This window comes from Sparus aurata, chromosome 24 (assembly GCF_900880675.1).
Source record: "Sparus aurata chromosome 24, fSpaAur1.1, whole genome shotgun sequence".
Taxonomy (NCBI): Eukaryota; Metazoa; Chordata; class Actinopteri; order Spariformes; family Sparidae; genus Sparus; species Sparus aurata.
Window position 1 is genome coordinate 5,934,556 of NC_044210.1, and position 25,528 is coordinate 5,960,083.

The following is a 25,528-nucleotide window of genomic DNA, read 5'->3' on the forward strand; positions in this document are numbered from 1 at the left end:
CTTTAGTGCGCGTTTTGGCTCCCAAGAGGGCAGTTTATCATGTTTTAACCGGCCAAGGGGGCAGTTTAGTGTGTTTTGCCAACCAAGAGGGCACCTCAGCATGCTTTTTGGGCTCTCAGGAGGGCACTTTAGCATGCGTTTTGGCTCTCAGGAGGGCACTTTAGCGCGCGTTTTGGCTCTCAGGAGGGCACTTTAGCGCGCGTTTTTCAACAATTGGGCCATTTGCCCCCCCCTTGTGCACATCACTGTGTGTGAGTCAACAGGTGAAAAGGAAAACAAGACAAGCCACAGAGCTCAGACCACGGTGCAGACCGCTCTGCAAGACGCAGGACACAAACCCCGGCCCACAGAGTCATGTGCTTCGTAAAACGGAGCCGTCCACCGAAACCTCGAAAAAGAAAGTTGCCGGTTGAGGTGATCCGGACGGAAATGTTCCCTTCAAAACATGTGTCCTGAAACAAGTTAGTCGTGTAGAGGTCATTTGTAGGAGACAGGGTTGCGATTTAAGGCGCGAGTGTCGAGATCCTTTGCGGTGCCTTTTTTTTGTCCGTACATTCCCGGACACCTCCCCCGTCAACCGCGACGGCACAGTTCTGTGGGTTGTGACCGTTTTGCACAGGTGGATACCGATAAGACTGTAATTACATTAAAAGCAGCTCCGGGCTCATTTTTTTTTTCGCGCGTTTTTTGTCATGTTGTGCCTCCGTCTTTTTTTTTTTTTTTTTGTTGCCGAGCAAGGACGGAGGTAGAATTAAAAACCTAACCATTATAATTGTGCCGGTGCCTGGCATCTGTCACCTGTCAATCAGCCTCTCCCTGCCTGTTCTGCCAAGGGTGCCAATCACTGTCGCTGCCCACCTCTTGTATTTTTCCACCGGCACACGAAGCATCTTCCGATTCCTCGCCCGAGTTTACTTGTTTGTTCAAACGGCAATAACCACACACTTTAAAAAGATGACATTTTTCAGAACGGCGCTTCTCTCGCGGTTGCTCAGCGGCGGCGCCAGCACTCCGGGGCCTCAAACCCGGTAATTTATTTGCCGTTATTAGGTTCAACCTCTCGTCATGCCGCCGCTGAATCGCCTGCATTTACTCTCTCTTCTGATGGCTTCTCCGCCTCACACAGCAGGCAGTACAGGATGAATTTAGATCCCTATTTATAACGCTGTTGCAGTGCAGGTTGCTCGGGATTCTCTTAATTCGAAATGAGCTTTAGCTGCCGAACGCGTCGCCGTGCCAAAACCTCATTTTTCGAAAAAAGTCGTCTGAGGGGTGTGAAAATGTGGATTTCGACGCGATTCCGTGCAGAGAAAAAAGGGAGTATTTTCAGTTGCAACAGGAAAAAATCTGTTCATCAAAGTTGCAGGATGGCCCTCAGGTGCCTATTGTGCCGCTAAGCCGCCTTCTTATGCATATAATAGCTGTAACTACTGCCATTACCAGCTACTCTGAGAGAATTGAGATGAGTCACAGGTGTTTCAGAGCTCTTCGCTGAGGACGCTTCGCTGCCCTTCTTAAGACGTGCCCCTCAAAAAAAAAAAAAATTAACTTCAGGTGACACCGAAATGTGTTGCTTTTTTTTTTTTTTTTTGCTTTTAATGGCCCTGCCGTGTGTGTGTAGGCGTGCACACGCATGCACACAATTGATGCGTAGGGGTGTGGAGTGGTCAACTGATGAAGCACTGTGGAGGCTGAGAGCTCTGGAGAGTGGTGTGTGGGTTGGAAGCCTCCTCTCCTCGCAGTGAAACGCACACACACATACACGCACACACACACACACACACACACACAGACACACACACACACACACCAAAGCCGGGGGAGGTGGAGGCAGCAGCGCTTGCTTTCACCGGCTGTCCATTGATCAGTGGAGAGGTTGGTAGACTTAAAAGATCAGTGTAGAGACTGGCTGAGAGCAGAGAGAGGGATGGATGGAGAGGAGGATGCCGGGGTCCTGCAGGATACAGCAGAGACAGGGTTTAGAGGAGGAGGAGGAGAAGGAAGGGAAAGGTAGAGAAGAAAGGCAGGGAACAGCAAAGTGTGTGAGGAGATAGAGAGAGGAGGGCGAAGGGGAGAAACAAGAGAGGCAGATCACGGCGTCTGGGGGTTGCCCTGGGTTTTTTTAACAGTCTGGAGGAAGCCCCCGCTGGTAAGCACTTGATGTTTCTGTGTCTCTTCCGTGCCATGTATGTGCACATTAAGCCTATTTGTATGCCTTGTCTGTGTCTCGTGCTGCCCATGCTTTCGCTGTTGAGCCACTGCAGAGAGAGAGAGAGAGAGAGAGGGAGAGAGGGAGAGGGAGAGGGGGTACGCCAGGCGTCTGTCTCCACAGTGCAGCAGGCAGCGGCAGGAGGAGCACTTCCAGGCTCCCTTTCCACTGCAGACAAAACCATCCAGCCTGTTATCTGTTCAATTAAAAACAGCAGCGCGCTCCTCCGGGCTGCCGCCACTGCTGCTGCCGCTGCTGCTGCTGCAGGATTCATTCAGACTGTGTGTATCTGTCAGTGTGTGTGTGTGTGTGTGAGAAAGAAGGTGTTAGGGTGGGAAAGAAAGAAATCACACACAGACTTGCCTTCGTTTTCAAGTTGTCGCCTGCGAGTGGGGGGGGGGGGAAGAACGAGTGATACTCCGCAGGTGCTGCTTCCCCGTGTCTGTTTGTGCGTGTCGTTGGCGTTCCGGTGTTTTCTATGAGATGTCAGGTGTGGTGTGATGTGGCGGGGGGGTGGGTGGGGGGGACTGACGGACTGCCCGGTGCTTTGCATTGTTCCATCACATCCACTCATCCAAAGTAAATCAACCGTATTGGATTTTATACATATTGCTTATGCAGCAGGCAGTTTAATAAGAAAAAAAAAAAACACACACCTTCACGCTGGACAAAAGAAATTCCTCCAGTGTTGCTGCAGCAACCAAATCTCAACTTCAAAGACCAGACATCTACTTTATGGCATTAACGTGCCTCCTGTAGGAGTACTTCTCTTCTTTATAAGGGCGGCAGCATTGAATGTTGAATATAATACTGCCACAGCTGCAGTCAGCGGTGATGCAGTCAGTGTTTCAACCAGGGAGGTGAAGCACCGAACCATCAGATTGACCCTCAAGAGACCGCCATTCAGAACTCCATCTGAATTTTACATGATTTAAAGATTTTTTTTTTCTTTTTTTTTTTGGTTCCATAAAACAAACAAGATTCTTTTGTATTTTTGAAACAATAGCGATAATATGTCAGAAACGTTCTCTCCGCTGCCTGTTTCTGATTGGCCGGGCTCTTGTAAGGATAGCCAATAAACACGTGCGAGTACAAAACAGTAATGTGCGCCAATCAGAAAAAGCATGTTGCTGTAAAAAGAAAAAGCGAATGAGCACAAATCCATGACGTATAGCACAAAATAATCTGAAAGTTACATTGAAAGGTTTAAAAAAAGACAGCAGGACAACTGAATCCAGCACAAATGTCTGATTTCCTCCCTAAACTTTCCTGTCCTGATCGATCACACATCCTGCCAATCAACCCCCCCTCCAAATTTGTACCTCCCATTTCATTGGAAGCTCGGGCGCAAACAGCAGCTAATGAGATGCACTGATCGGGAATCTCCGAGCTCCTCTCCATCACTTTAAACCACATCCACTTGTGGCTCGTTGCGCTCCTCGCTCCTGTCCCCCCCGGAGGTCCCCGGACCCCAGCTTGTGCAACCGCCGAACCAGGCAGCAGCTGAAGAATCCCCCCCTTATGATATGGAGGCAAACACGCGTTGACGTGTCGCGCCGCGCTTCCGACCTCTAGTATCGGTATGCGTCTTCTGTACACACACACACACAGACACAGACACACACATACGCACACACATGCACAGCACTCTCATGGGGACATGCGGCCAGCAGACGCAGCCACGGTAAGTGGAGCCAGTTTTTTCTTACGGCACTTTTAATCTCCCGGAGGGGGAATAAGAACTTTCTCCAGCCTCGGTGTGTCGGTGTCGTGGTTGTCCGTGTCGGAAAAGGGGAAGTTTAACAGACTTTTTTCATTTCTTTTCTCGCTCGTCGGCACCGCTCCGCCGATCACAGCCTCTCCATGCGGATTGCGCAACGCGGCGCATGATCGGACTGTTAAAAAAAAAAATAGAAACGCGAAAAACAATTCGGTTTTGCGCTTTTTATCCGACACCAGTGTTACCGCTAAAGGCTCATTTGACCGAAGTCCACCTCATCATCTCAGTTGGGCTTTTGCTTTGGCCATGCGGGGAGCACATTTCACTCCCCACTTGAGTTAAAAATGGGATTTTCGCGCACCGATCTGTCGTTTTTCTCTAAACCCGCAGCCACATCTACAGCGCTGCTGAACAATCGCTCGTGTTTTTTCAATTTCACAACTTTAATGTTTCGCTACTTTGAGATCCAAGCGTGCGGCTCGGTCCCGTGTGTGTGTGTGTGTGTGTTGGGGAGGGGAGGCAAATGCGCAAAGTGTGTGGTCTCCAAGCTCTCCACCCCCGCAGAGACGCACGGTTTGCGCGCACGCACGCACACACACACACACACACACACACACAGATTACGCGCACATTTACGCACACACACACACACGCTCTGTCTTTCACGGTCGGGCATGGATGTCTCCGGGTCTCAGGAATGCGCCCGGCGTTTTCTCTGTATTTTTCACATTAAGAGCAGTTTGGGAACCGCTCTCAAAGCCACTCTCTGAACCGCTGCCACCAGCGAGCAAGCGCGCGGCGGACGAACGGACACTTCCGGTTGCGCATTTCACAATAAAGACTTGCGCGGCGTGACGCAAACCAGGGAAACTGAGATTGTCTTTGCAGGCTATTGTCACGAACGAAAATGTTGAGAAATACTTTGTCAGTGGTTTTTCACTGAAGGGCATACCGAAATCTCAACAAAGACAAATAAATAGTGGAAAATGCTGGTTGATATTTACCAAATCATCAATCCAAAACCTACGAATTATGACTGTGCATGAACGTGAACATAAAGCAACAGATATTGTCAGTTGCAAAGCTGTAGCCGGGTTATATTAGTCACTTTTGCTTGAAAAATCTGGTTAATCGACCGTCAAAATAAGTAACCGATAATCTTCTGTCGATCATCTTGCAAACTGACCAACTATTTAATTCAGATATCCCAAGTCAGCTAACATATGCCATGAAAAATGACATTAGGTAACAATTTCTTTATGTAACTTTACTATCAGGCATGTACTATTAATTATTAATATATATTTTAGCCCACAAAACACATTGTAAGTCTTGTTTCTAGTCTCGTGCGTCTTTACTTTTCACAAGAACGACATGCTTTTATTTTGAGTGCGAACACTCGCACCGTTTCCGCTGTGCTCCTGTTAAACCCTTCCGTCTTGACGTCGCAGGGTGGGGGGGTAGCCCCCGCCTGGAGAGGAGAGAGGGGGAAATTCTTGTGTTTTTGGTATGCGATTACCCAGCGGAGAACCCATGACTGAAGGGGAGGAGGGGGAGGAGGGCCGGGGTTGAGTTTAGGATACATTCCTCGCCTTCCTCTTTAACTTAACCACATTATTGGAGCTGCTGACATGTTGCCTCCTCACATGACACTCATAATCTCCCAGCTGATGCCTAACAACTGGACAAAGTGGTCAGTTGACCCTCAGCACTAACGAAGAGGATACACAGACAGCAGAGGGGAAAAAAACTACAAGTCCCAGTTACAAAAAATACTGATAGAACTAAAAAAAAAAAAATCAGCTGAGCACCATTATAAATGTGATAAACTCTAATTTATAGTCAGCCAACAACATCTATCTATCTGTCTATCCATCTATCTATCTATCTGCTGTTAATTCATAACAAGGTACGCTTGTCAATCTCTTTTTCAAATGAATTAGGGACTGTCTGAAAATTAGTAGGAGGAGGAACCTTGAAAAAAACGAGGTTATTACTATTTGGTCTGGACACTGCCTTTAACATAGGAAAAAATTAGCAGTTAGCTGTGCAGCTAGCGGTCCGGACTGGGACCTCGGGGGGTTAACCAGGTGTGCATTGGTATTGGCACAGCTAGCGTAGGAGTTTAGGCGCGGAACAGGCTGGCGGTCGCCGTTTAGCTATTTTTTTTTACACCAGGTAATTTACTTCATTTTCGAATGTTTTTAGCTACGTTTTTATGCTTTACACTACACTTTACATATGGGCTTAAATCACTCAGGGTGTTAGCGATTATTGGATGTTAGCAATATTAGCTGAAATCATGGTAAACATGACAAATGTTGCTTTCCGTTTACTGAGCGTCCCAGCAGCGCTCCGTTTAGCTTAGCTCAAGACATTTAGCTTGACTGTACCTCTGTTGGAATAAAACCGAGGCGTTGCTAGCTAGTTAGTGAGAGAATGTTCTGTCCTTGCTGACTACAAAGATCCATGTTTAGCCTGCATTTTCTCAAAAACGATACATCGTGACACCTGTAACAGACTCGTGAAACGCACGTTTACGATCAGTGACACACATAGGGAATGTCTGCGACGTAGCTATTGTGATTCATCTATTTGGAAAAAAAAAAATCTTTAAAAGAGCAATTTGCAAAAGGAAAGACTGAAATAAGATATAAAAAAAAGGGTCGTGGAAAAATTTAAGACGGCTCCCTAAAAAGGAAATAAAACCTCCCACTGTTCTGCCCCCCACCTCCACTCTATTAACTTGTGTACGGTCCCTTAAAAACCTGAATTTCTGTCATTATATCCATCGAATTCCTTACACTGTTGACAGCGCCCACCTGTGAAGGCGGAGGTGGTCACACACACATGCACACACAGTCCTTAGTTTGATGTTAGCTTGAGAAATACAGCCACATTACATCTGACATATTAAATGGGGCTTGCCAGATTTGCATGAAACCAGCGGAGCTCTGCCTGTTCTTTGGCGTCACTCTCTCTCGAAAAAACTGTAATCGCCCACTCGCTAATGACAATTACTATAATGGACTGATTGTTGGATTATGCCACCAAAGTGGTTTCAGCGCACATCTGCATAATTGTTCTTAGCATATACGCACCCGTGGGCTCCCAGCTGCCATTAGCTGTTTTTTCGGAGAGGGGAGTGATTGAGGAGCCGTTTTTGAGAAGGAAAAAAGCTCGAAGAACAGCCGCAAATTGTGTGCCAACTGTGTGGGTGTTCTGAGTGTGCGTGTCTGTGGAGTCGGGTACTGTGCGAAAATGCACTAAATGTTGTCTAATTAAAAGAGAGGTTTTTATGCTGTAGACTATAACGCAGGGGACGGAGCAGCTGCATGGGGGGGGGGCCCCAATCCCGGAGCAAAGTTCATTCTCAGGCACTGAACCCGTGACCCTCTCGGCTCAGCGGCCACCAGGGGCCTCGCTGCACAAACAGGCGGAAAATGAATGAATTTTGAAGCAGGGTGTTTGTGGTAAACAGCATCACGCTGAGTCATTTTATATATATATATTAAAAAAAAATAAAAAATCAGAAATGAAGATTACACAATCACTCAAGTCATCCTCCGCGAATGATGCAAGCGAGCCAGGGGCCAATCAGTGACAGGATGCATCACTGGTGCCAGTGTTATCCAAACTGTACCGGCATCAGCTCATCCTCCCCTTTTGAGCTCGCCGTGGACTCTGAATAAGAAGTGTCTCGCTCACATCTTCGGTAACATCTTCATCTCTCGTGCGGATATCCCACTTTTACCGATCTGTGCTTTGACGTCGTCCCATCCCAACCTCACATTTTTAAAATCAAAGCTTCAGTTGTACAGCCTGGTGTTCAGATTTCTGGAGAGCACTATGAAGATGTTTCCTGTTTCCAGCGTTTGTCAAAAAAACCACAAAAAAAAAAAAAAAAACTCAAATCAGTGAAAAAACGCAGTCACGTGACCAACAGATGGACGGACACATCCGCGGCACATTGGGGGGGGGGGCTGTAGCAGCGTGAGCCAGATCAACAGCTGAACCCAGCTTTCCGCTTACAGTCCCTGTTTAAACATTCAGCGAGGGGCTGAGCGAAACAAATCTGTCGGGCCTGTTGTGTCCTCCTGCTAAAAAAAAAAAAAAAAAAAAGGTGCACATTTCCCCCCGTCCAATTCAGCCGGGGAGGATTGAGTCAGCACCGAGGAAATGATCGTCTCGGCGTGTGTGCGGCTCTACCTGAAAATCTGCACGGAGGGCCGATGTGACTTCATCTCCTCCTCTTCCTCCTCTCACTGCTCATCTCCTGAAAGCAGGCCAACATCCCACACACACACACACACACACACACAAAATCACGCTCCCTCTCACTCTCTCCTTTCTCTGAACAGCACTCTGTGCTAATTACTCTCCGTTTCCATAGCGATGGGTAGCACCTCTTTTTTTTTTTTTTTTTTTTTTTTTGGTTATCTTGGACAGCCCATCGCAAACATGCCTCGCATCACGTCGTGCGACAGTTTATTGTCGAGGGGAGGGGGTTTTTATCTCGCATTCAGCCCCAAATTATCAAGAACGTGCGAATACGTGAAGCATAAAAAAAGACAAACCTTTATATGATAGTCACTTAGAATCAATCTCTCGTTTATCGTGTATTCCAGGGAATATCTTTTGTAAAGAAGTGTGTTGTTTTTTTGCCTCACAGTTGAGTTAGTCATTCCCTATATTTCCCAGAATGCATTTCCACAACAGCAGAGTGAGACTTTTGCACCACTCCCCGCCAAAACTCATTTTAAGCAGCCTTAAAGGACCCACAAACCTCATTTCTCTATCAGCTTTTTCAGATTTCTATATTTGTTTTTTTTGTTTTTTTTCCCTGGGTTCTTCTTTTTAGAATCGACATCCGAATCGACGCGTTGTGACCATCATGGGGTTTGCTTGCTAGCTGTCGGTCAAATCCGATCACACAACGTACGCGACGAGGAGGACTACCCCGCGGTGAAAAGCTCGTGGACACACTTCGGCTGTGGTGTGCGCTAACCTCGTTAGCTCAGCAGCCACCAGATGAGCCGTAGATATATATGTTTTTACATTTTAAAACAAGCCCCCCCATCTGAACGTCAGTCGTGTAGCAGAAAATGCATGCCGCGCTGTTTTGCCGCGAAGCTCCTGGATTGTTTTTTCCATCGGACAACGTTAGCATTTTCACTTTCGCGTGAACTCGCCGCTTTAATCTTTGCTTTTAGTCATAAAGATATAGTCCGATGGTTACATAAAATACTGAAGTAAGTCTGTTTTTTCCGCACAAAGCCGACACGGTGATTCATCATTCGCCCTCCTAGCGCAGCGCCATGAGCGATCGGTGCTCAGAATTCTTTATTCAATGGGGACATTTCAACGAGTTATTATAAAAGAATCTATTCAGCTCGTACCATTGAGTGTCCCCACCCCCCTACGCCCGGCTATATGTCCGTGCCCTGGCCGTCACCCATTAGGCTCCATGTAAGTGAGTCATTTTGACACAGCCACACATTTCGTGTAACCCAACGCTGAAGCGGGTCAGAAACCTCACAGGGGCGGTGATTACGGCGGAGAGAGGACAGGGGGCAGAGAGCGAGCCCGGCAGCCTGACGGAACAAGAAAAAGGGGGAGATTACCTCAGCCCGAGTGTCCCTCGGTTCATTACTCATTAAACGCAAAGGAATGCTGCGTTTAAAGGCGCACTGCGTGGTTCTCGTTTGTTATTTTAAATCAGAAGAGGAAGGTGTTCGTTAAGCGTGGTCGAACTAAATAAACAAAACGACTGAGTAAGCGGAGTAAACAAAACGGAGCATTAAAGGGCGTCGCAACCAAAAGAACTGGCGGACCCTGCCACCTCTCCAGCTTCAAACAGTGTTCTGGAGACCTCTGAGAACAGCTTCTTTATTCAGTTATGGAAAAATAAAATGTACTTACTTTATAGTATTCATTTTTACTGTAATAATGACAATACGAGTTTGAATTTCCTCTACAAAAACTACACAGTGCCCCCCTTTAAAACAATTTTGAAATTTCACTCCAGATTTATTTAGGAAGGAGATCTGGAGACATCAGAACGCTCGAGCAGGAGTTTGCTATTCGCAGCTCCAGGTAAATGACTGCCAGGGAACGGCGTTACCACAGATTCGGTTGAGATTACGTCACCATTATGCGTAAACATTAGCAATAAATCTGTCAGACCACCAATTTGTCTTGTTCCTTTAATATCCTTTATCAATTAAAAAGTGGGTTCAGCCCTCCTCCTCCTCCTCCTCCTCCTCGCCTCAACACCACATTATTCTCAATGACCCTGGGTTTTATGAATGGGCAAGCAGGAAGCTCCGCCATTGGCTGAGAGCGACAGCCAATCGGGGGGGGGAGGGACCGTTTGCAACAGAGGCGGGAGCGAATGAATGGACGAGTCAGACATTTTTAGAGGTCAGGGTCCTGGGGTGTGTGTGTGCCTGTGTGTGCCTGTGTATGTGTGTCCGTAGGTGTGTGTGCGTTCCCGTGCGCTTCACACACTGACCTACTTGCTTTTATTGCGGCCGCCTATACATAGCTGTGGGAAAAAACGCGGGCAGACAATCGGCCCGGGTTTTAAAATTAGCAGTCAGGGCCACCTGTCTGTCCTCTCACAAAGGCGGAAACGCCAGAGCGGGGCAGGGATGGAGGGAACAGGAAGGAAGGAGAGGAGGGGGAAGAAGGATGAGGAGGATGGGGGGGGGGGGGGGAGCGTTGATCAGACTGCTGGTTTAACTCCTTCTCTTCTTTCTCTTTCTCTCCCCCACACTCTTTTTTTCTCCACGCTGCGACACAGGGAGACATTGTTAGGCGGGTCTGGATTCGAGGCGAGGTGGGGGGTGGTCGGTGGTCCGGGCCAAGCAGAGTTCACATACCTCTCCTGCTGGATCGCTGCCAGATCTCAGAGGATATAGGTGGAAGATATAGGGAGAGGAGGGTTAAAGGGCCGTTCCCAAACTTCCTCGCGTGACGTCAGATTTCGGTTAGGGGACGGTTCCCGGTGTTGAGGCGACACGGGATGCTCAGTTAAAGTGCAAAAAAAAAAAAAAGTGGCCCCTTTATTTTCAGTCTTTTTAAAACCTGCACACCCACCCACCTTCCAGTCCCCACCCACCTTCCAGTCCCCCCCCCCCGCTCTCACTCTACATATAACGCTACTGTCACTGTATCACAAAAAGTCTCAGGGTTTCCTGCCTTTGTCGTGTTCAGACAGCCGAACAGGAAGTCTTCATCTCCTTAACTGATAAAGACTTCCTGCTCTTAAAAAAAAGAAAAAAAAGAAACTACCATCTCGTTTCCTCGAATCACAATGTTTTTTTTTTTTTCAGCCCACACTTTGGTTTTGTTCCTGTGTGCCTCCGCCGCGGTGAGAGCCGTGGGCAGAGAGTCAAAATGTTCCCGGAGAAAGGGCATTACGACAGCGGCGGCCAGCGCACAGCAGCGCCGCTCTGTGACCGCCGGATGATTCGGCTCTTATTGCTGCTTTTCAAATGCGTTCGAAACGTCGGGTATAAAAAAAAAAAAAACGTTGGGATTCTTGAATTCCCGTCTCGTTGTCTTGTGTGCGGTTCTCACATAAATTGGTTCTCATCCCGGCGTCTCTGTGTGTTCTCTTTTTTTTTCAGGACCCCCTGTTGGACTTGGAACAGCAGATGGGCACTCCGGTGGGGGGGGGGGGAGGGGAAGCGGTGGAAAAGTCCTCCAGCGTCCATCTGCGGCAGTCAAAATGGACGCCGGAACAGCCGGGGCTGAGGCGGCCATCTTGGTCTCAGTTCGGGAGCAGAGAGGGACTGTACGACGGTTTAGCTCCTCTCGCTACGTGCACCTCAACGTGTACCTGAAGCCACACTGCTAGCACGGCTAAAAAATCGCCCCTATTTTGCATGTAATTAGCGTGTTAGCAGGTATTCCACGACAAAACACTGAAGGTTTGTGGTGTATGAGTAATGACGTAACTTCTGCTTGACAGTGTATCTATAGGTTGTAATTCAAAACATGATTTTCTACCATTTTAAGAGCCCTCAGATTGAACTTTAACTCAGTTCCTGCAGGGACACAGACGGCAGCATATCCGTTGCGTAACAGATTGTCGTGGAATTTTCCACAGGGAGATATCTAAATTTACGTCCTCACACCGATGCCCAAACCTGCAACACGGGAGGACGTGTGGAAAGGGTTTCGATAGGTTGACTTACACAAGTGACTCATGTGAAAGTCCAGCAAATGACCTCGCCATACGCGTTGATACGCGGAGCGTCTATGGGCGAAGGTGCAAGTGGGCGAACTGTTTTTCCTTTTTCTTGTCTGTGAACATTAAGGATGCTTTCAGGTGCAATGTTGTGATTTTTTCTTCTGCTGTATATTGCACAATATTCTGAGTCACTTCCTCACCTACATCAGAGCAAGCCAGCGCCGGTGACGCATCCGATACCCCCGGGGAAGCTGCTCGTTTGCCACATTTCCCTCGGCGTGACGTCGTTTGTCCCTTTCTCATCACTTCCCGTCTTGGCTGAAACACGGCGGCCATTTTGGCTCCGGAGCGGCAAAAGACCCACAGGGTGCCCAGCGGTTGCTCAGTAGTCAGTGTAGATCCTGTGGGGCTGGCAGCAGCTACATCTGGCTACTGGGTCTCCGCTGGCGGACATGTTATTCAGGATACCTGATGATGAATTAAAGTCTGACTGGATTATAACATTTGCAACATATTCTAGAACACTTTGATTACTTTAGAATAGGATTAGTGTATCATTCTCTAATGGGGTTTCCTGTGTGGTTCACACCCGCTCCTTGTGATCTTTTTTGCCACGCAGCTTTCAAATGTCAAAGAAATGTCTTGAAAGCCCACACACTGTGAAAGAGAAAAAGCCTTCAGCAGAGTTAATCCTGATTGCATGGCTAGCTTGGATGACGGCAGGCATTTTAGTTTTTACATAAAAAAAATGATGTTGTGAGATTTGGGGTAAGTTCTGGACCTGGCATACAGTGTAGGATTCTGTGTGTGTCAGTCTACAGCTACATTGTCTGCTGGGTTTCAGACCTGTACTCATACACGTCACATGTCTATATGAAATGTATGCAAGTGTTTCTATTGTTTTGACATTTTCTGTAAGTGATAAATGAAATGAATATACGGAAAGTGTTGTGGTGCGCTTGAGGAACCAAGACCCATGGATAATTTGACAACTTTGTGTTTATTGACTCATCATAAAACATTCTTCAAACAATAAAACAATTTTAAATGTCCGTTTTTCTGTACAATGCTTGCTAAGCAATTTTATTTATATATAGAAAATGTAAGAGGAGTCGTGTTAAAATGACAAAACTCCTTCAAATTTTAATGGCAGGTACTCTGGAAAAAATAACAGCATTCCATCAACAAATATTTTCAAGCAATAAATATGTATTTATAAATAGTGTAAATTTACATCAAGATTAGAAACAACGCAACAAAAAAAATAATCACAAATTAAACTTTTTTTCATAAGTCTATGTGCAACCCATTCTCTTTGTGACTTGGCTAGTAAGTTTTTTTTTTTTCTGAATTTTTCCTTTTTTTTTTTTTTTAAACTAAGAAACAAACAAAACGTCATAGTTTTGAAAAAGAACAAGACAAAGATAAAACCTAATGTAAAGTAAAAAAAAAAAAAAAGAAGAAAGAAAGCAAAGAAAAGATATAATCACCTAAACTCTTCACATTACGAAATTTTTTTGGAGATTTTGCTGTCGAAAGAGTCTTAAAATTACTATCTACCATAGAAAAAAGACCAGTTAGGCTAGTGCTCCTTAGAAGGAAATCAGAAGAAGAGTTGGGGGGGGGGGGATTCTAGAAACAAAAAGCCAACAATTTCATCCTGTTACCAGAATAGAAAAAGAAAAACAGGGAGAGTGAAAGAGGGGGGGGGGGGGGAGAGAGAGAGAAGGTTGTCAAGTCAGTAGTCTTTTACGGGTGGTGTTGCCAGTTGTGACAGTTAACAAGTATCTACAAAACATTTTTTATCACGCATTAAGAATCCCACTCCTCCCTCTGTTCCCAACCGTTTTTGATTAAGTCCTCCATTAAAACAGGGCGGAACCATTGTCACTAGAGGGGGCTGGGAGGGAAAAGGAGTCCTGTTAGCGAACTCGATGGCGCCCCCCCCTGGAAGGGCAAGGCTCCAGCACTTCAAAACAGGTTGCATAGACAGACACACTCGGCCGCCTCAGCCTCCAGCCGTCGCTATGGAGACCAGCCATGTGGTGAGGGGTGGGGAGACGGCCTTGGCTTTCCTGAATATCAGAAATGGTCCGCGTATGTAGATGTTTGTTCTGTTTTTTTTTTGTGTGTTTGTTTTCATCTTAATACAAGTTCCTGTGAACGGGCTTCATGGCTCCTCAGCAGAAGAAGAAAAAAAGAGGTGTCACCTAATGTCAAGATGAAGATGAATGAAGAGGAGGGGCCTGGGGAGGGAAGATGACACACGGGGATTAGTCGAGTCGGGTTTGAGGTCAGCGTGCAGCGAAGCAGTGTCATTTCAAGCATTTTACTTTCACAAATATCAGCGAGTGGTACCGCAGGTAGATGTGATCACTAAAATGGAAAATGTCTATCTAAAGAATAACTTCCTCTGGCTTAAAAATAGTTATTGCATGATAACTGGTCTCAATAAACATCTAGCTTCAAGCCGGTTTAAATGTCCGTATTGATGTAGCATTGAGAGGAACCACACCCATCACCAGTCACCTTATGAACGATATTTCTTTATTACACAACATCCGTGTCTCGTTGAGGTGTCTGTGAAATGTGAAGGCGATTTGAAAGCAGTGATAGGAAACCTGGTGGCATTAACAGCAAACAGTCACTTTTTCTAAAAAGAAATTCAAACACAAGTTGAGTGAACTGATTCATTGGTCCTAGTTTATGGGGGGCTGGAATGAAACCTGAAGACTATCAGCGCGCTCTGGCGTGACGTCAATCATCGAACGTTTTCAATCGTCCTGGCGATTCAAACAAATGTACTAGAATTCTCTTTCGGTCTGAAAGAAGAAACGGAGCGCCTCGAGTCCGCCTCTCTGTCCGTCCGGTGACTTACTAATGTGAACTGGTCGTAGACCTGCATCAGGTCGTCCATCCGGTGCTGCTCCAGCACCACGAAGTCGTCCAGCGTGGCGCTGCCTTTCCTGGCGCAGTCCTGGCAGTGGACCACGTACTGCTTCTTGGACAGGAGCTCGCGGCGCACGAAGAGCAGGTTGAACACCTCCACCTGCACAGCACACAAACACACATAAATATAAGAGGCAGCACAAACTGTTTGAATGACTTGAATCTCCTTGTCTTTTCTATTACATTGCACCTCCGAGATTAGATTTGTGAGTCTGACTGAAGTGTAACAACAGAGGCTTGCAGTGATGTCGCCATTTAGAGACAAATCATGGAGCCGCTTCGCAGAAAGTGTATAATAGAACAATCGCTGAGACGCGGTGACAGCAGACGTATAATGGGATATGGACACATTTCTGCTAAACAGCTGAAAGCCCTGCATTCAAATAAAGCCATTAGCACACCCATTAATTAGCTCAAACAAAGGCTGAGTCGCACGTTAATTCGATGTCAACAAACCGACTGATAACACCCTGTCTAAAGTCACTCAAACGGCACACTGCACGATTGTAGCACAAACGACTCACCAACGGACATCTATCATACGGTTCACGTGCATTTGTGTATGTCGCATTTGCAAATTATTTGATTTTTTTTTTTTTTGAGACAATATGTGGATACACTAGATTAAAGGTAGTTAGGAGAAAGCAATGTCTCAGGGTCCATACTTGTGTTGTATTGTTGTCTTTCAATACATGCGTGCACACAACTGATGCAAAAATGATCATATTCAGACCAGCACAGACACACAATCAGGAGACAAACGCATTTGGTTGTAATCCAGCATGTATGGTGCCAAGTATCATTCAGGATGCTGAGCACTTACTCACATGGTGAGACATTTTTTTTTTTTCTTAAATACTAGAAGTGTTAAGTGCTCGCCCAGAAATGTGAAATCCTGTTAAATTTCGCACCTCTGTTACTGAGATGTTCCCTGTGTGCTTACTGACCTCACAGATGGTGCAGTAGTGGGCCGGCTCGTCCCTTGTCCTCGGCCTCAGTACCGTTTCCTTGCCGGCTGACGCCAAAGCCTCCTTCACCCACTGGCACTGCTTCAATGTCCGCAGCAAGCAGTACCTAAGACAAGAAGACACCGTGTCAGATACAAAAAAATAGAACCTAGCTTGAGCAAAAAGACTTGGAGTCAAGCATGTAATACAAACAAACTGCTGGGGGTTGAAAGTGAAGGATTCTGGGACTCACTTGATCATCTCGAACAGCTTGTGGTCGGACACTTTGATGTTGCGTGCCATGTTCCAGGAGAGGTGCACCATGGGAACCATGGACTTGACGCTCTGGAGCTTATTCCATTCGTAACGCTCCACAGCCAGCTTGTACTGGTGAGCTAAAAAAAAAAAGAAAAAGCAAGGTAGCGGAAAAATATACCGCACATTACTCAACATGTAAACAAGAACCCAGATGATGCTTATATGCAGTCAACGATGTCGATTGTACAAAAAAAAAAAATAAGGGTTACAAAAATGAACTCCGACTGTTGTACAGGCCATTATGTTGACAAATGGAAGTGCATTTGTTCCATCATACAGACGAGAAAAATCATCTGAAATGCATCTGTCGCCGGCGGGAAATAAAATCCTGCAGCAATCAGCTCAGTTATCGACTAAAAAAGGTCATTAATCAGCTAAAAAGCATTTCAAACATCACCGTAAAGGTCGCCACATCAAAAAATTAGCCCTGCCAGACGACACTGCGAGTTTCCCGCTGACTCGTTAGGTACATCCACACTCGGCCACTTTATTACACACACCTGTTCGACTGCTCATTAACACAAACCCCTAATCTGCCAATCATGAAGTAGTAACTAAACACATTTAGGTACGCAATATGGATAAGACGATATGCAAGCAAATGCCTTTGGTCGGATTGGTTCGGGCTGACAGAAAGGCAGCAGTAATTCAAATAACCGCTGGTTATAACAGAGGTATGCAGAGGCATCCCTTAACGCGTAACGGTTTTAACCTTGGAGCAGATGAGCTGCAGCTGCACAGGACCACACCGTGCACCACTCCTGTCAGCTGAAAACAGGAAACTGAGGCCACAACTGGCACAAGCTCCCCGCAATTGGGGCATTGTTGTTGCCACATCCATCCCTTTATGACCACGGTGTACCCATCTTCAAAAACTATAAAAAGCCGTAACATAACACCCTCTAGATGCCTCACTACCACTAATATTAACCCATATCCTACAATCCCCCGCATACCGGTGAGAGGTCCTACGTTCCAGGCAATGTTGTTGCACCAGCCGATGGCCTGCACCCAGTGGACGGTGCCGGTGTTGAGCCACACCAGGTCGCCTGGACGCTGGATGAACCGGTAGACGGGCACGTCGGCCTCGTACAGGTCCTCCAGGTTGGGCCACCACGAGCCCATCAGGAAGTTGATGTTGTTCCTGGAGGTGAGATTGAAAAAGGAGAGGCGGGGTCAACTTTAGCTCTATACGTCACACACCTTCCATCCCGAGACCCTCGTCCGGTCTAGCTTACTTTTCACAGAAGTTGCTCATCACTCCCCAGTAGGGCTCTGGTACTGCAAACCATTCACAGTCTCCTGGTCCGATGTTGATGTTGACGGCGCAGAAGTTATTGTGTTCTTGGTGACCTGGAGGCACACAAGTCTCTTCAGTGCACACATCCACAAACCAAAACTGATGCACAACTAACAGAGTCAAGAAAGTGTCGCCATCATTTGTCCCAGAGAGAGAGGGAGCATCGAGCGTGTGAGTGTATTCACCTGGTATCCTGCTCCCGGGTACCTTCATGTAGAGCTGAACGGTGTTCATACCCAGGATGGTGTGGCCCACGTGGCTGAGCAGGTTGCCTGCGGAAACAACTCGGGCGAAGGCTGGTAGTTTACTGAGCTCCTGGAGTTGCTGTTTCCACCTGGTGGAGAGTGGGGGGCGACATTTTTATTAGTCACTGTAAGATCAGTTTTGAGACGTGGCAGGTGAGGTGGTGCACTGAGATCCAAACTTACTTCCTTTCGTCCGACACGTCGATATTGGTTCCAAACTTGATGTGCTTTAAGGGGCCCCTTCTTTTGCGAGCAACACTGAAGCGACACAGACAAAGAAAAATAAAAATTGGTGTCTACCTTTCAATTATACATTTAGTGGCGGTACGTTTAAAGACTCGAGCCAGTATGGAGTCCAGCAAAAACGTGAGAATGTTGCATAAATTCATAATTCAGCTGAACCGACTATATCCAATATTGGAGCAAAAATAATCTACCTAATCTAAGGTCAATGAATATGCAGTGCAAAGGTCAGTACCTCTCTGCTGACGCTGGCTCTGTGTCCGAGGGCTCCTTTAGTGCCTTCTTCTCATTTTCCTCCTGAAAACAAACAGGGATCACATTAAGAACGGCAGCATGCCACATATCAATCTTTTCATTATATCATAGAATACCCTCAGATGTCCTTAAACTGGACTTCCTGGCGCTGCATGGCGGCGACTGGCTGTCTGTGGCAATAAAATGTTTGTTTTGTGCGTTTCATTGCCATTTATCCAATTGTGACACCAACTACTGCTCTTGGATTGTCTGAAACCCGAAATACATCGAATCACAGATGTAATCTGATGGCGCATAGGCACTGATGATTGTTTTCTGCTCCAACATGACTTCCAACTACAGGAGAGCACAATCCCACAGCTAAGCAGAGCAGTATCGTTACTAGCATTTTTTTGGTACAACTAAGTTTCACTACAGGGACAGCTCAACGCTGTGGTCACTGACTTTATACGCTTTACTTTTCGTCGATACGACATTGGCCCTAAAGAAAAGTGGATGATCTAGTGGATGATGTGTGGTCTAGAAAATGGTGAAAAATGAAAATCACTGCTAGAAAACATCTGCATTTTAGAAGCTGGAATCTTTGTTAAAGAGTTACTAAAACTGATTCATTATCCAAATAGCTGCCAGCTCATTTAATAGTTGACAACTAATGGATTAATTGTTGCAGCTCGTCGAGATTTTTTCCGAATGATTAACGGTGGATAAATGGAGAATTGAAAGCAGCGCTGAGTAGGAGGAAGCCTTTCAGCAGGGTGATGACAGGCAGGTTAAGAGTTGTGCAGAGGGAAATTAGGCGAAGAACAGAAGGAAGATGAAGAAGAACAACATGAGGCAGGAATGGCAGGGAGTGCGCACAATGATGGGACCTGATAAAATAAATCACTTGCATGGAGATGATTATTTGACCTTTTTGCAAATGATTGTAGAGATACGACTGAAGGTTTGACACATTCGATCCCGATGTGGAGCAGAATTTGAGCATTCAAGCAAAAACTTGGCACTCAACAGGAACTTTTAAATACTTTACATAAGAGAGGACGCTGCTCTGTGACAGATAGACTGGTAGGGAAAGGAAGAGGAAGTCTAAGTTCCAAGAGGGGCGCGAAACAAACTACAACGTGGAGAATGACAGAATTCCAGAAGACATAGATGAAGCGGAACTGACCCGTAGGGACTCCTGGAAGGAAGCAGCCTGATACTGGGCATATTTGGCGATGGTGGTGTGGGCGCGGGCGCTTTCGCAGCGCCACATCTTCTTGATGCCCGTCGGGTCCCAGTTCTCATCGGCGGGCTGAGAGAGCTGAGTCCAGACCTCCACCAGGTGCTCCGGGTTGGCCTCTACCAACGTCTTAGTGGAGAACAGGCCCAAGTCTGCAGGGAAACGGACACCAGAGAGTGAGACAACTGAATAAAACACTGATGATGAGGAAAAACACATATTTAAAAAAAAAAAAAAGAAATTACCCAGTTTGAGTGCTCCAGCCAGTCCTCTGATGACAGTGACAGGGTTGGAGGGGTTTGTGCAGAACTGGTGCAGTGGGGGGAAGAAAGCATCCCTCTTGTTCTCTAGCTGCTCCAGACAGGAAATAGGAAGTTAAAAAGCAGGTAGTCACAGTGTTACATAACACTCTGTATGAACAAGACTGTTCAGGTAAAAAAGGGCCTGACCTATTTCTGAACAGACTGCTGCCAGACACTTTAAAAAGATGTCTTCAGCTCTCAGTCCCTCTGGGCAATACTCACGTAGATGCTGGGTGTAGGAGGGTTCAACTTGTCTTTGGGCAGGGCTGGTGAGGGTGGAGGGGGCAGCCGGGGCGGGGGGCACTTATCGAGGAGGATGCTGCTGTTGGAGAGACCGTTCCTCCCCAGGTTCCTGCACATACGTGACGCAGAAAATGTCTTTAGTGGACAGCAGACTGAGGCACAATCACACTTGCTGTTCTGCTTCAGATCGTGTACGTCTCTCAGCGCTCCTTTAACAGTCCATTTAAATGAATAATCAAACGCATTTGCAAGGTGTGATGTCACCTCCTTCCCCATCAAATCCGTTTCCATTTGATAAAAAGAAGTGCAACCGAATGGATGGATCTATTCAGCTGAATAATACTAGATAATATCTGCATGGCAACAAGGCTGCCCAGTAGCCATCGGTGTTGTTTACAGTTACATAATTATTTGCCTCTGGTTCTGTAGTTTCGCTGCAATTCCACTGGGAGGAGACATCTTCAAAAGTAACCACACAGTTCAGCTCATCCCTCTCTCCATTGCACCATTTGATTTATACAGCAGAAGCCTGTCAACTTTCAGATAAGTGATGACAAAACACCAGTAAATTCTGGAGGACAGCTTGAAGCCTTTCAGGCCAGGCTCACACGGGCCCCGCTAACCGTCTGTGAAACAATCAAAAACTTACACAAAATAAGGCGACGAAAAACAACTAAACTCAACCTCATACCTAGTAACATTCTAAAAATATATCACTCAGTGCACACATGCCTTCTATTCATTATAAAAAGACGTACTTGTTGCTTGGATATAGTTGGAGTCAGGTGTAGTTGTTATGAACATAATACTTTGCTATGGTTGGACTGATTCATCTGCGCTTCTGTCAACATCATAACATAATCGCAAGACCATCATTCTCGCTAGGATGAATAAAGCTGAGCTCGTCCGCATCTGCAGGACTCCACTCTCACCTGCAGGCCTTCAGCACGTCTGTGGAGCTCGGGTAGATGGATATTGAAGATGACGACGATGACGACGAGGAGGAGCTGTGTCCGTGTGGGGGCGTAGCTTTAAGACTGGTGACGGTGGGCGGCTCAGCCTTTAGTGGGCTTTGAGAGTCCTCAGAGATACCTCCTTTGCCGTTACCGTTCACAGCAGGTGCAGTGGTTGTGGTGGTTGTGGTGGTGGTGTTGTTGTTGGTTGTTGTGGTGGTGGTGGCGGTGGCAGCGGGACTATGGGCGCCTGTTTGGGTGTGTTCTGAGGATTTGGGCGAGGGTGTGGCGGTGGACATGGCAGAGATGGGTGACGAGGCAGCTGAGCTGCCCTGTGCGTGGGGGGTGGAGGGCAGGGCGGCCGGGTGGATGTTGTTGACTTTCTTGTGGGACTCGGGTGTGGCGGATGCTGTGGACGTAGTCCCTTCTGATGGTCCCTCGCCCTCCTCGGGGCCCTTCCCCCCTGCCAGCAGGGCAGATAGTCTAGGATTGTCTGCGCTAAGGCTCTGCTTCTCGCCACCCTCTGCCGCCTTGCCACCATCCCCAGAGTGTACGTGATTGGCTAAGCCATCTGCCTGCGGCGTTTTGCCATCAGCTGATGGCAACGGCGACGGCATCTTGCTCTCAGAGCCCCCGTTGCCGAGGGCGGCGGCTGCCGTGGCGAGGGCGGCTGCGGTGTTGCTATCTTTGGTAGCGGACGCACCAGGTGCTGCTCCACCTGAGGTAGAGGAGGGGGGCAGGGAGGGTGGGGATGGGAGATGGTTGTGAGCCTGCTGCCGTGGCGATGGGGCGTTAGTGGAATGTCCAACCTGATTGTTGGGGTGAACGGGGGCGATGGAGTTGGGTGTCTGGGGGTGAGAGAGGGTCCCCTCAGTACTGGAGCCCGTCGCATGTGGAACAGACCCCTTCTGAAGCCCCTGATGGAAGAAGAGAGCAGCTGTTATACAGTGACAGAGAGAGGACTGGTGGGCTGAGTAGTATTCAAACGTGTTCACAACATTGTGCCAGGTTTATACCTGTTGATGATCCTTGTGTGGATTTAGATGCTGTAACTTAAACAGGAGCATTCAATGAGTTGTGAGCAAACAACCCTTTTCTATGTTTACATGCGTTACATTCCTGTGCACATCAGCAATGTCTGGTGCTGAGCCAAAACATGAAGTCCTGCACACTTTCAATTCACACGTGTCTCATGGGAGGGATTTCACAGCTTGTTTCATGAAACCACTTCATGGATTTTCTCAATGGTTTTTGACAGTTTTTTACAACAGAGCCAAGTGGGTCAGTAGGATAAAACAGATTTACACTCATATCTTATCTGAGCAGCAGTGGACTTGCCAAAGGGAGAAGACCTGCATGTATAAAAGACAAAACAGCAAGTGAGGCCTAACCTGAGAGGAGTTTAGGTGCAGGGCCTGGCGCGGCGTGGTGTCCTGTGTTTGCGTGCTTGTGCAGGTGTGAGGTAGCAGTGCTGCGTCGCCGCTGCCGGCAGCTTGCAGATAAGGCACGTCTCCGTTGGGTCCTGTGGCCGTGGGCCCTGACTGATTATTACTACTACTGTTACTACCCACGGGGAGGGAGTCTGAGTGTCCGTGTGGCCCAGGGCCCATGGGCCCGTTGGCCAGCGGCTGAGGCGGGCAGAGGAGCCGATGGGGTCCAAGGTGGGGCCGGGTGGGGTGGAGGCTGGGGTTTGGGGAGGGGAGGGAGTTGGTGGTGGGGCCATTGGGCAGGGAGAGGCGCACCTGACCTCCTGAGGCATTCTGTCTCATCTGTCAATGAAAAAGACAACAGCTCAGTTTGGAATGTAGTAATTTATTGTGTTTGCTTAAACCTGGCTGGAAGAATGGGGTCAGTCAGTCAAACACACGTAGTGACATTAACATTCTCAACTGTCAATGTTGAAACTTATATTGTAATACATTGCACACTACACCGGTCTAACATCTGCACATGCCAAAACACACCAGGACAGTACTGGTCTGAACTACTATGGTATTTACACACTCATCGGATCAGCAAGTTTTTATCTATTCTACAGGATTACTTCATCTTGTTAAAGATCAAATTAGAAAGGACTTTTCAAGGACATCCCAGGCACCATTTTCCCCAAATCAGGGCCAAGTTTGAAAACTGATCAAGATTACCTTCTGTTATAACACTGTGAATAATTAGCTCACGGACCACATTTTAAATAGAGGCTTGAATGTGACACAATGACCATCTCGGAAATTATCAGTTTGATGGCATCAGTATTATTATCCTTACTATTTCTCTTAATAAAATTAGCATCACCATCATTATTATTATTCCAAATAATTGATTTAATTCATTTTTTTTTGGTTGAACAAATGTTTTATAAAATTAATTCAGAATGTTGTGTCCTGGGACCACATTATACCTTCAAATCAGTATAACGCTGCAACCCTTGAACACTTCTCAATAGTGCTGTATTACTGTGGCACCGGAAAGCAGACAGCAAGAATGTAACCCCGTTTAATGATATTTACTGAAAGATTATGAAGTCCAGTTCCTATTCTTGGACAAATCATAATAATCCACTTTCAATGAACCACACCCAGTGGACCTTTACTAATGTTGTGTGCACACGTGCTTCATCTATGAGGATGGCAGTAGTTATCAACAACATGCCGATTCATCACAACTTAATCAGTGAGTGCGCTTGGTTTGAACCAACAAACACTTTTGTGAGAAAAGCCTGTTTTTTACCGTTTCTTCCTGCACCAAACGCGCAGCAAACGTGATGGTGATATTCGCAACAAAGCGTGGCGTACATTATTTAAGTCAGGTTTTACATGGCCCATCTACCCAATGTAAAAACTGGTATAAAGTTTGAAGGCCGCACCAACACATTAGTCGGAACGGAGACTCACTGAGGCTGCGTCTTGTTGCTACGTCATCTTAAATTTGCCACATGATTTGGACGCGCCAGTGCGTTCATCGACCTCACAGGGTTAAAGTACCAATATAGCGAAGGATCAAAACCAAGACAAAGCTCAGGATAGTATTTTAATATCAAATTGATCCAAGATTAACACAATGCCGAATGTCCTGTTGATCCTTAAAGTAAATCCAAGTCTAAAGTGTGTTATGTGTTTAAAACAGTCTAGGTTTTTGTTACCTGGTGCTGGTGCTGCTGCATCATGGCGAGCTGAGCCTCCAGCTGCCCCAACATCTGAAGCTGTGGGGGCTTCAGGCTGGCCCGGTTACTCCGCAACTGTTCCAGCACCTGGAGATGAAAGACAGCACAGTTCACGTAAAAAGTGTAGATTATAAATAAGATACAACATGAGATCGGAAATATTACAAACCTGTAGTTTCTGCGGGGAGAGGTACCAGTTGGGAACTGGCTGCTGTGCTGAGTTACTGGCCCATGAATCGCCCTAAAAACACAATATGAACATTGAAAATATGCCCAACATGTAAGGTGTAAAAGAGTACACAGTACAGGATAAAATGCATGACTCTCACTGGTGCCGTCACTGTCACTTTACCTTGGAAGGGCTGGAGGCCCTCTTCCTCTTGGCTGGGCAGGACTGGTCCTCGGCTTGGCCCAGTGAGCCCACGTGAGGAGGCAGAGACTGACCCGAGCCTCCGCCCTCTGCACTGTGATTGGGCTTACAAGCCTGGAAGGGGAAGGGAGGGGTGGCGGGGAGCGCAGGCAGAGAGATAAGCAAAAGAAACGTAAGGCGGAAAAGAACGCAAATGGATGGACAAAACACAGGGTCAGGGAAGGTAGAAAGAAAAAAAGTGAAGCAAGCGTTGGGAAATAAGTGGCAAATGGAGAACGAAAAATAAAATGGAGGGAGCGTGGCAAGACGCGGTCGGGCATGTTTTTGGGGGAGAAAATTGCAGCAAGAGGAAGAGGTCAAAGGGCAAAGCAAAGCAAGGGATGGAGAATAAAGGAGAGAGAGAAAAGGAGAGCAATATTGTGATCGTGTGTTGGCGCTTAAACAAACAAGCAGGACATGGAGAGCAAAAACACTCCTGCGTATCTGAAGGTGTTACTTCATAGGGCAACGGCAGCCCCGGGGCAGTTCTCCTGCTTAAAAGGAATTCTGGCGAAACACTCAACACACTAACTGCTTTTCCATCAAACCCTGAAGCCCTCAACATGTCAGAATGACTTTGTCTTTGCAGCAATTCAAGGTGTTCCTTATTGCACTTTGCAGCCGTTTTAAGGGCACAATAGCATAACTGGACCGTTGAAGCAAAAAGGTCACAGCGCAATTCCACACACACACACCGTCAGCGTTACCCTTACCTGGGAGGACGCCTATGAGCCAGATGTGACTGCCACGAAATTAAGCTTAACAAAACCGCACTTTATTTTAAAACAGGAGTCGCGTTTGTTTGCTTTTTGTTGCATGTTGCCTTAAAAATCTAAATTCTCATACGCCTCCA

The 25,528-nt window shown here is 46.9% G+C and overlaps 1 protein-coding gene and 1 long non-coding RNA gene across 6 annotated transcripts in view; one reads left to right on the forward strand and one right to left on the reverse strand.

Annotated features, from left to right (window-relative positions):
* Positions 1-1,800: 1,800 nt before the first annotated feature.
* LOC115577317 (uncharacterized) lies at positions 1,801-13,181 on the forward strand. The gene is made up of 2 exons (XR_003983083.1): positions 1,801-2,149; positions 11,564-13,181. It is a non-coding gene; the product is annotated as an uncharacterized LOC115577317 (long non-coding RNA).
* Positions 13,111-25,528, reverse strand: part of LOC115577314 (histone demethylase UTY-like) — a 34,594-nt gene continuing 22,176 nt past the window's right edge. For 3 of the 5 annotated variants that reach the window (XM_030410325.1, XM_030410327.1, XM_030410328.1), the window contains 16 exons: positions 24,619-24,750; positions 24,436-24,507; positions 24,246-24,353; positions 22,498-22,875; positions 21,086-22,023; positions 20,133-20,262; positions 19,854-19,959; positions 19,555-19,760; positions 18,367-18,428; positions 18,072-18,146; positions 17,829-17,977; positions 17,582-17,696; positions 17,300-17,487; positions 16,279-16,420; positions 16,026-16,152; positions 13,111-15,178 (listed from right to left, as the gene is read on the reverse strand). In XM_030410325.1, the coding sequence (XP_030266185.1) occupies positions 14,921-15,178; positions 16,026-16,152; positions 16,279-16,420; positions 17,300-17,487; positions 17,582-17,696; positions 17,829-17,977; positions 18,072-18,146; positions 18,367-18,428; positions 19,555-19,760; positions 19,854-19,959; positions 20,133-20,262; positions 21,086-22,023; positions 22,498-22,875; positions 24,246-24,353; positions 24,436-24,507; positions 24,619-24,750 (3,186 nt within the window). In that variant the 3' untranslated portion in view covers positions 13,111-14,920. The remainder of the gene's footprint in view (positions 15,179-16,025; positions 16,153-16,278; positions 16,421-17,299; positions 17,488-17,581; positions 17,697-17,828; positions 17,978-18,071; positions 18,147-18,366; positions 18,429-19,554; positions 19,761-19,853; positions 19,960-20,132; positions 20,263-21,085; positions 22,024-22,497; positions 22,876-24,245; positions 24,354-24,435; positions 24,508-24,618; positions 24,751-25,528) is intronic. The other 2 variants (XM_030410326.1, XM_030410329.1) reach the window with 1 other exon arrangement.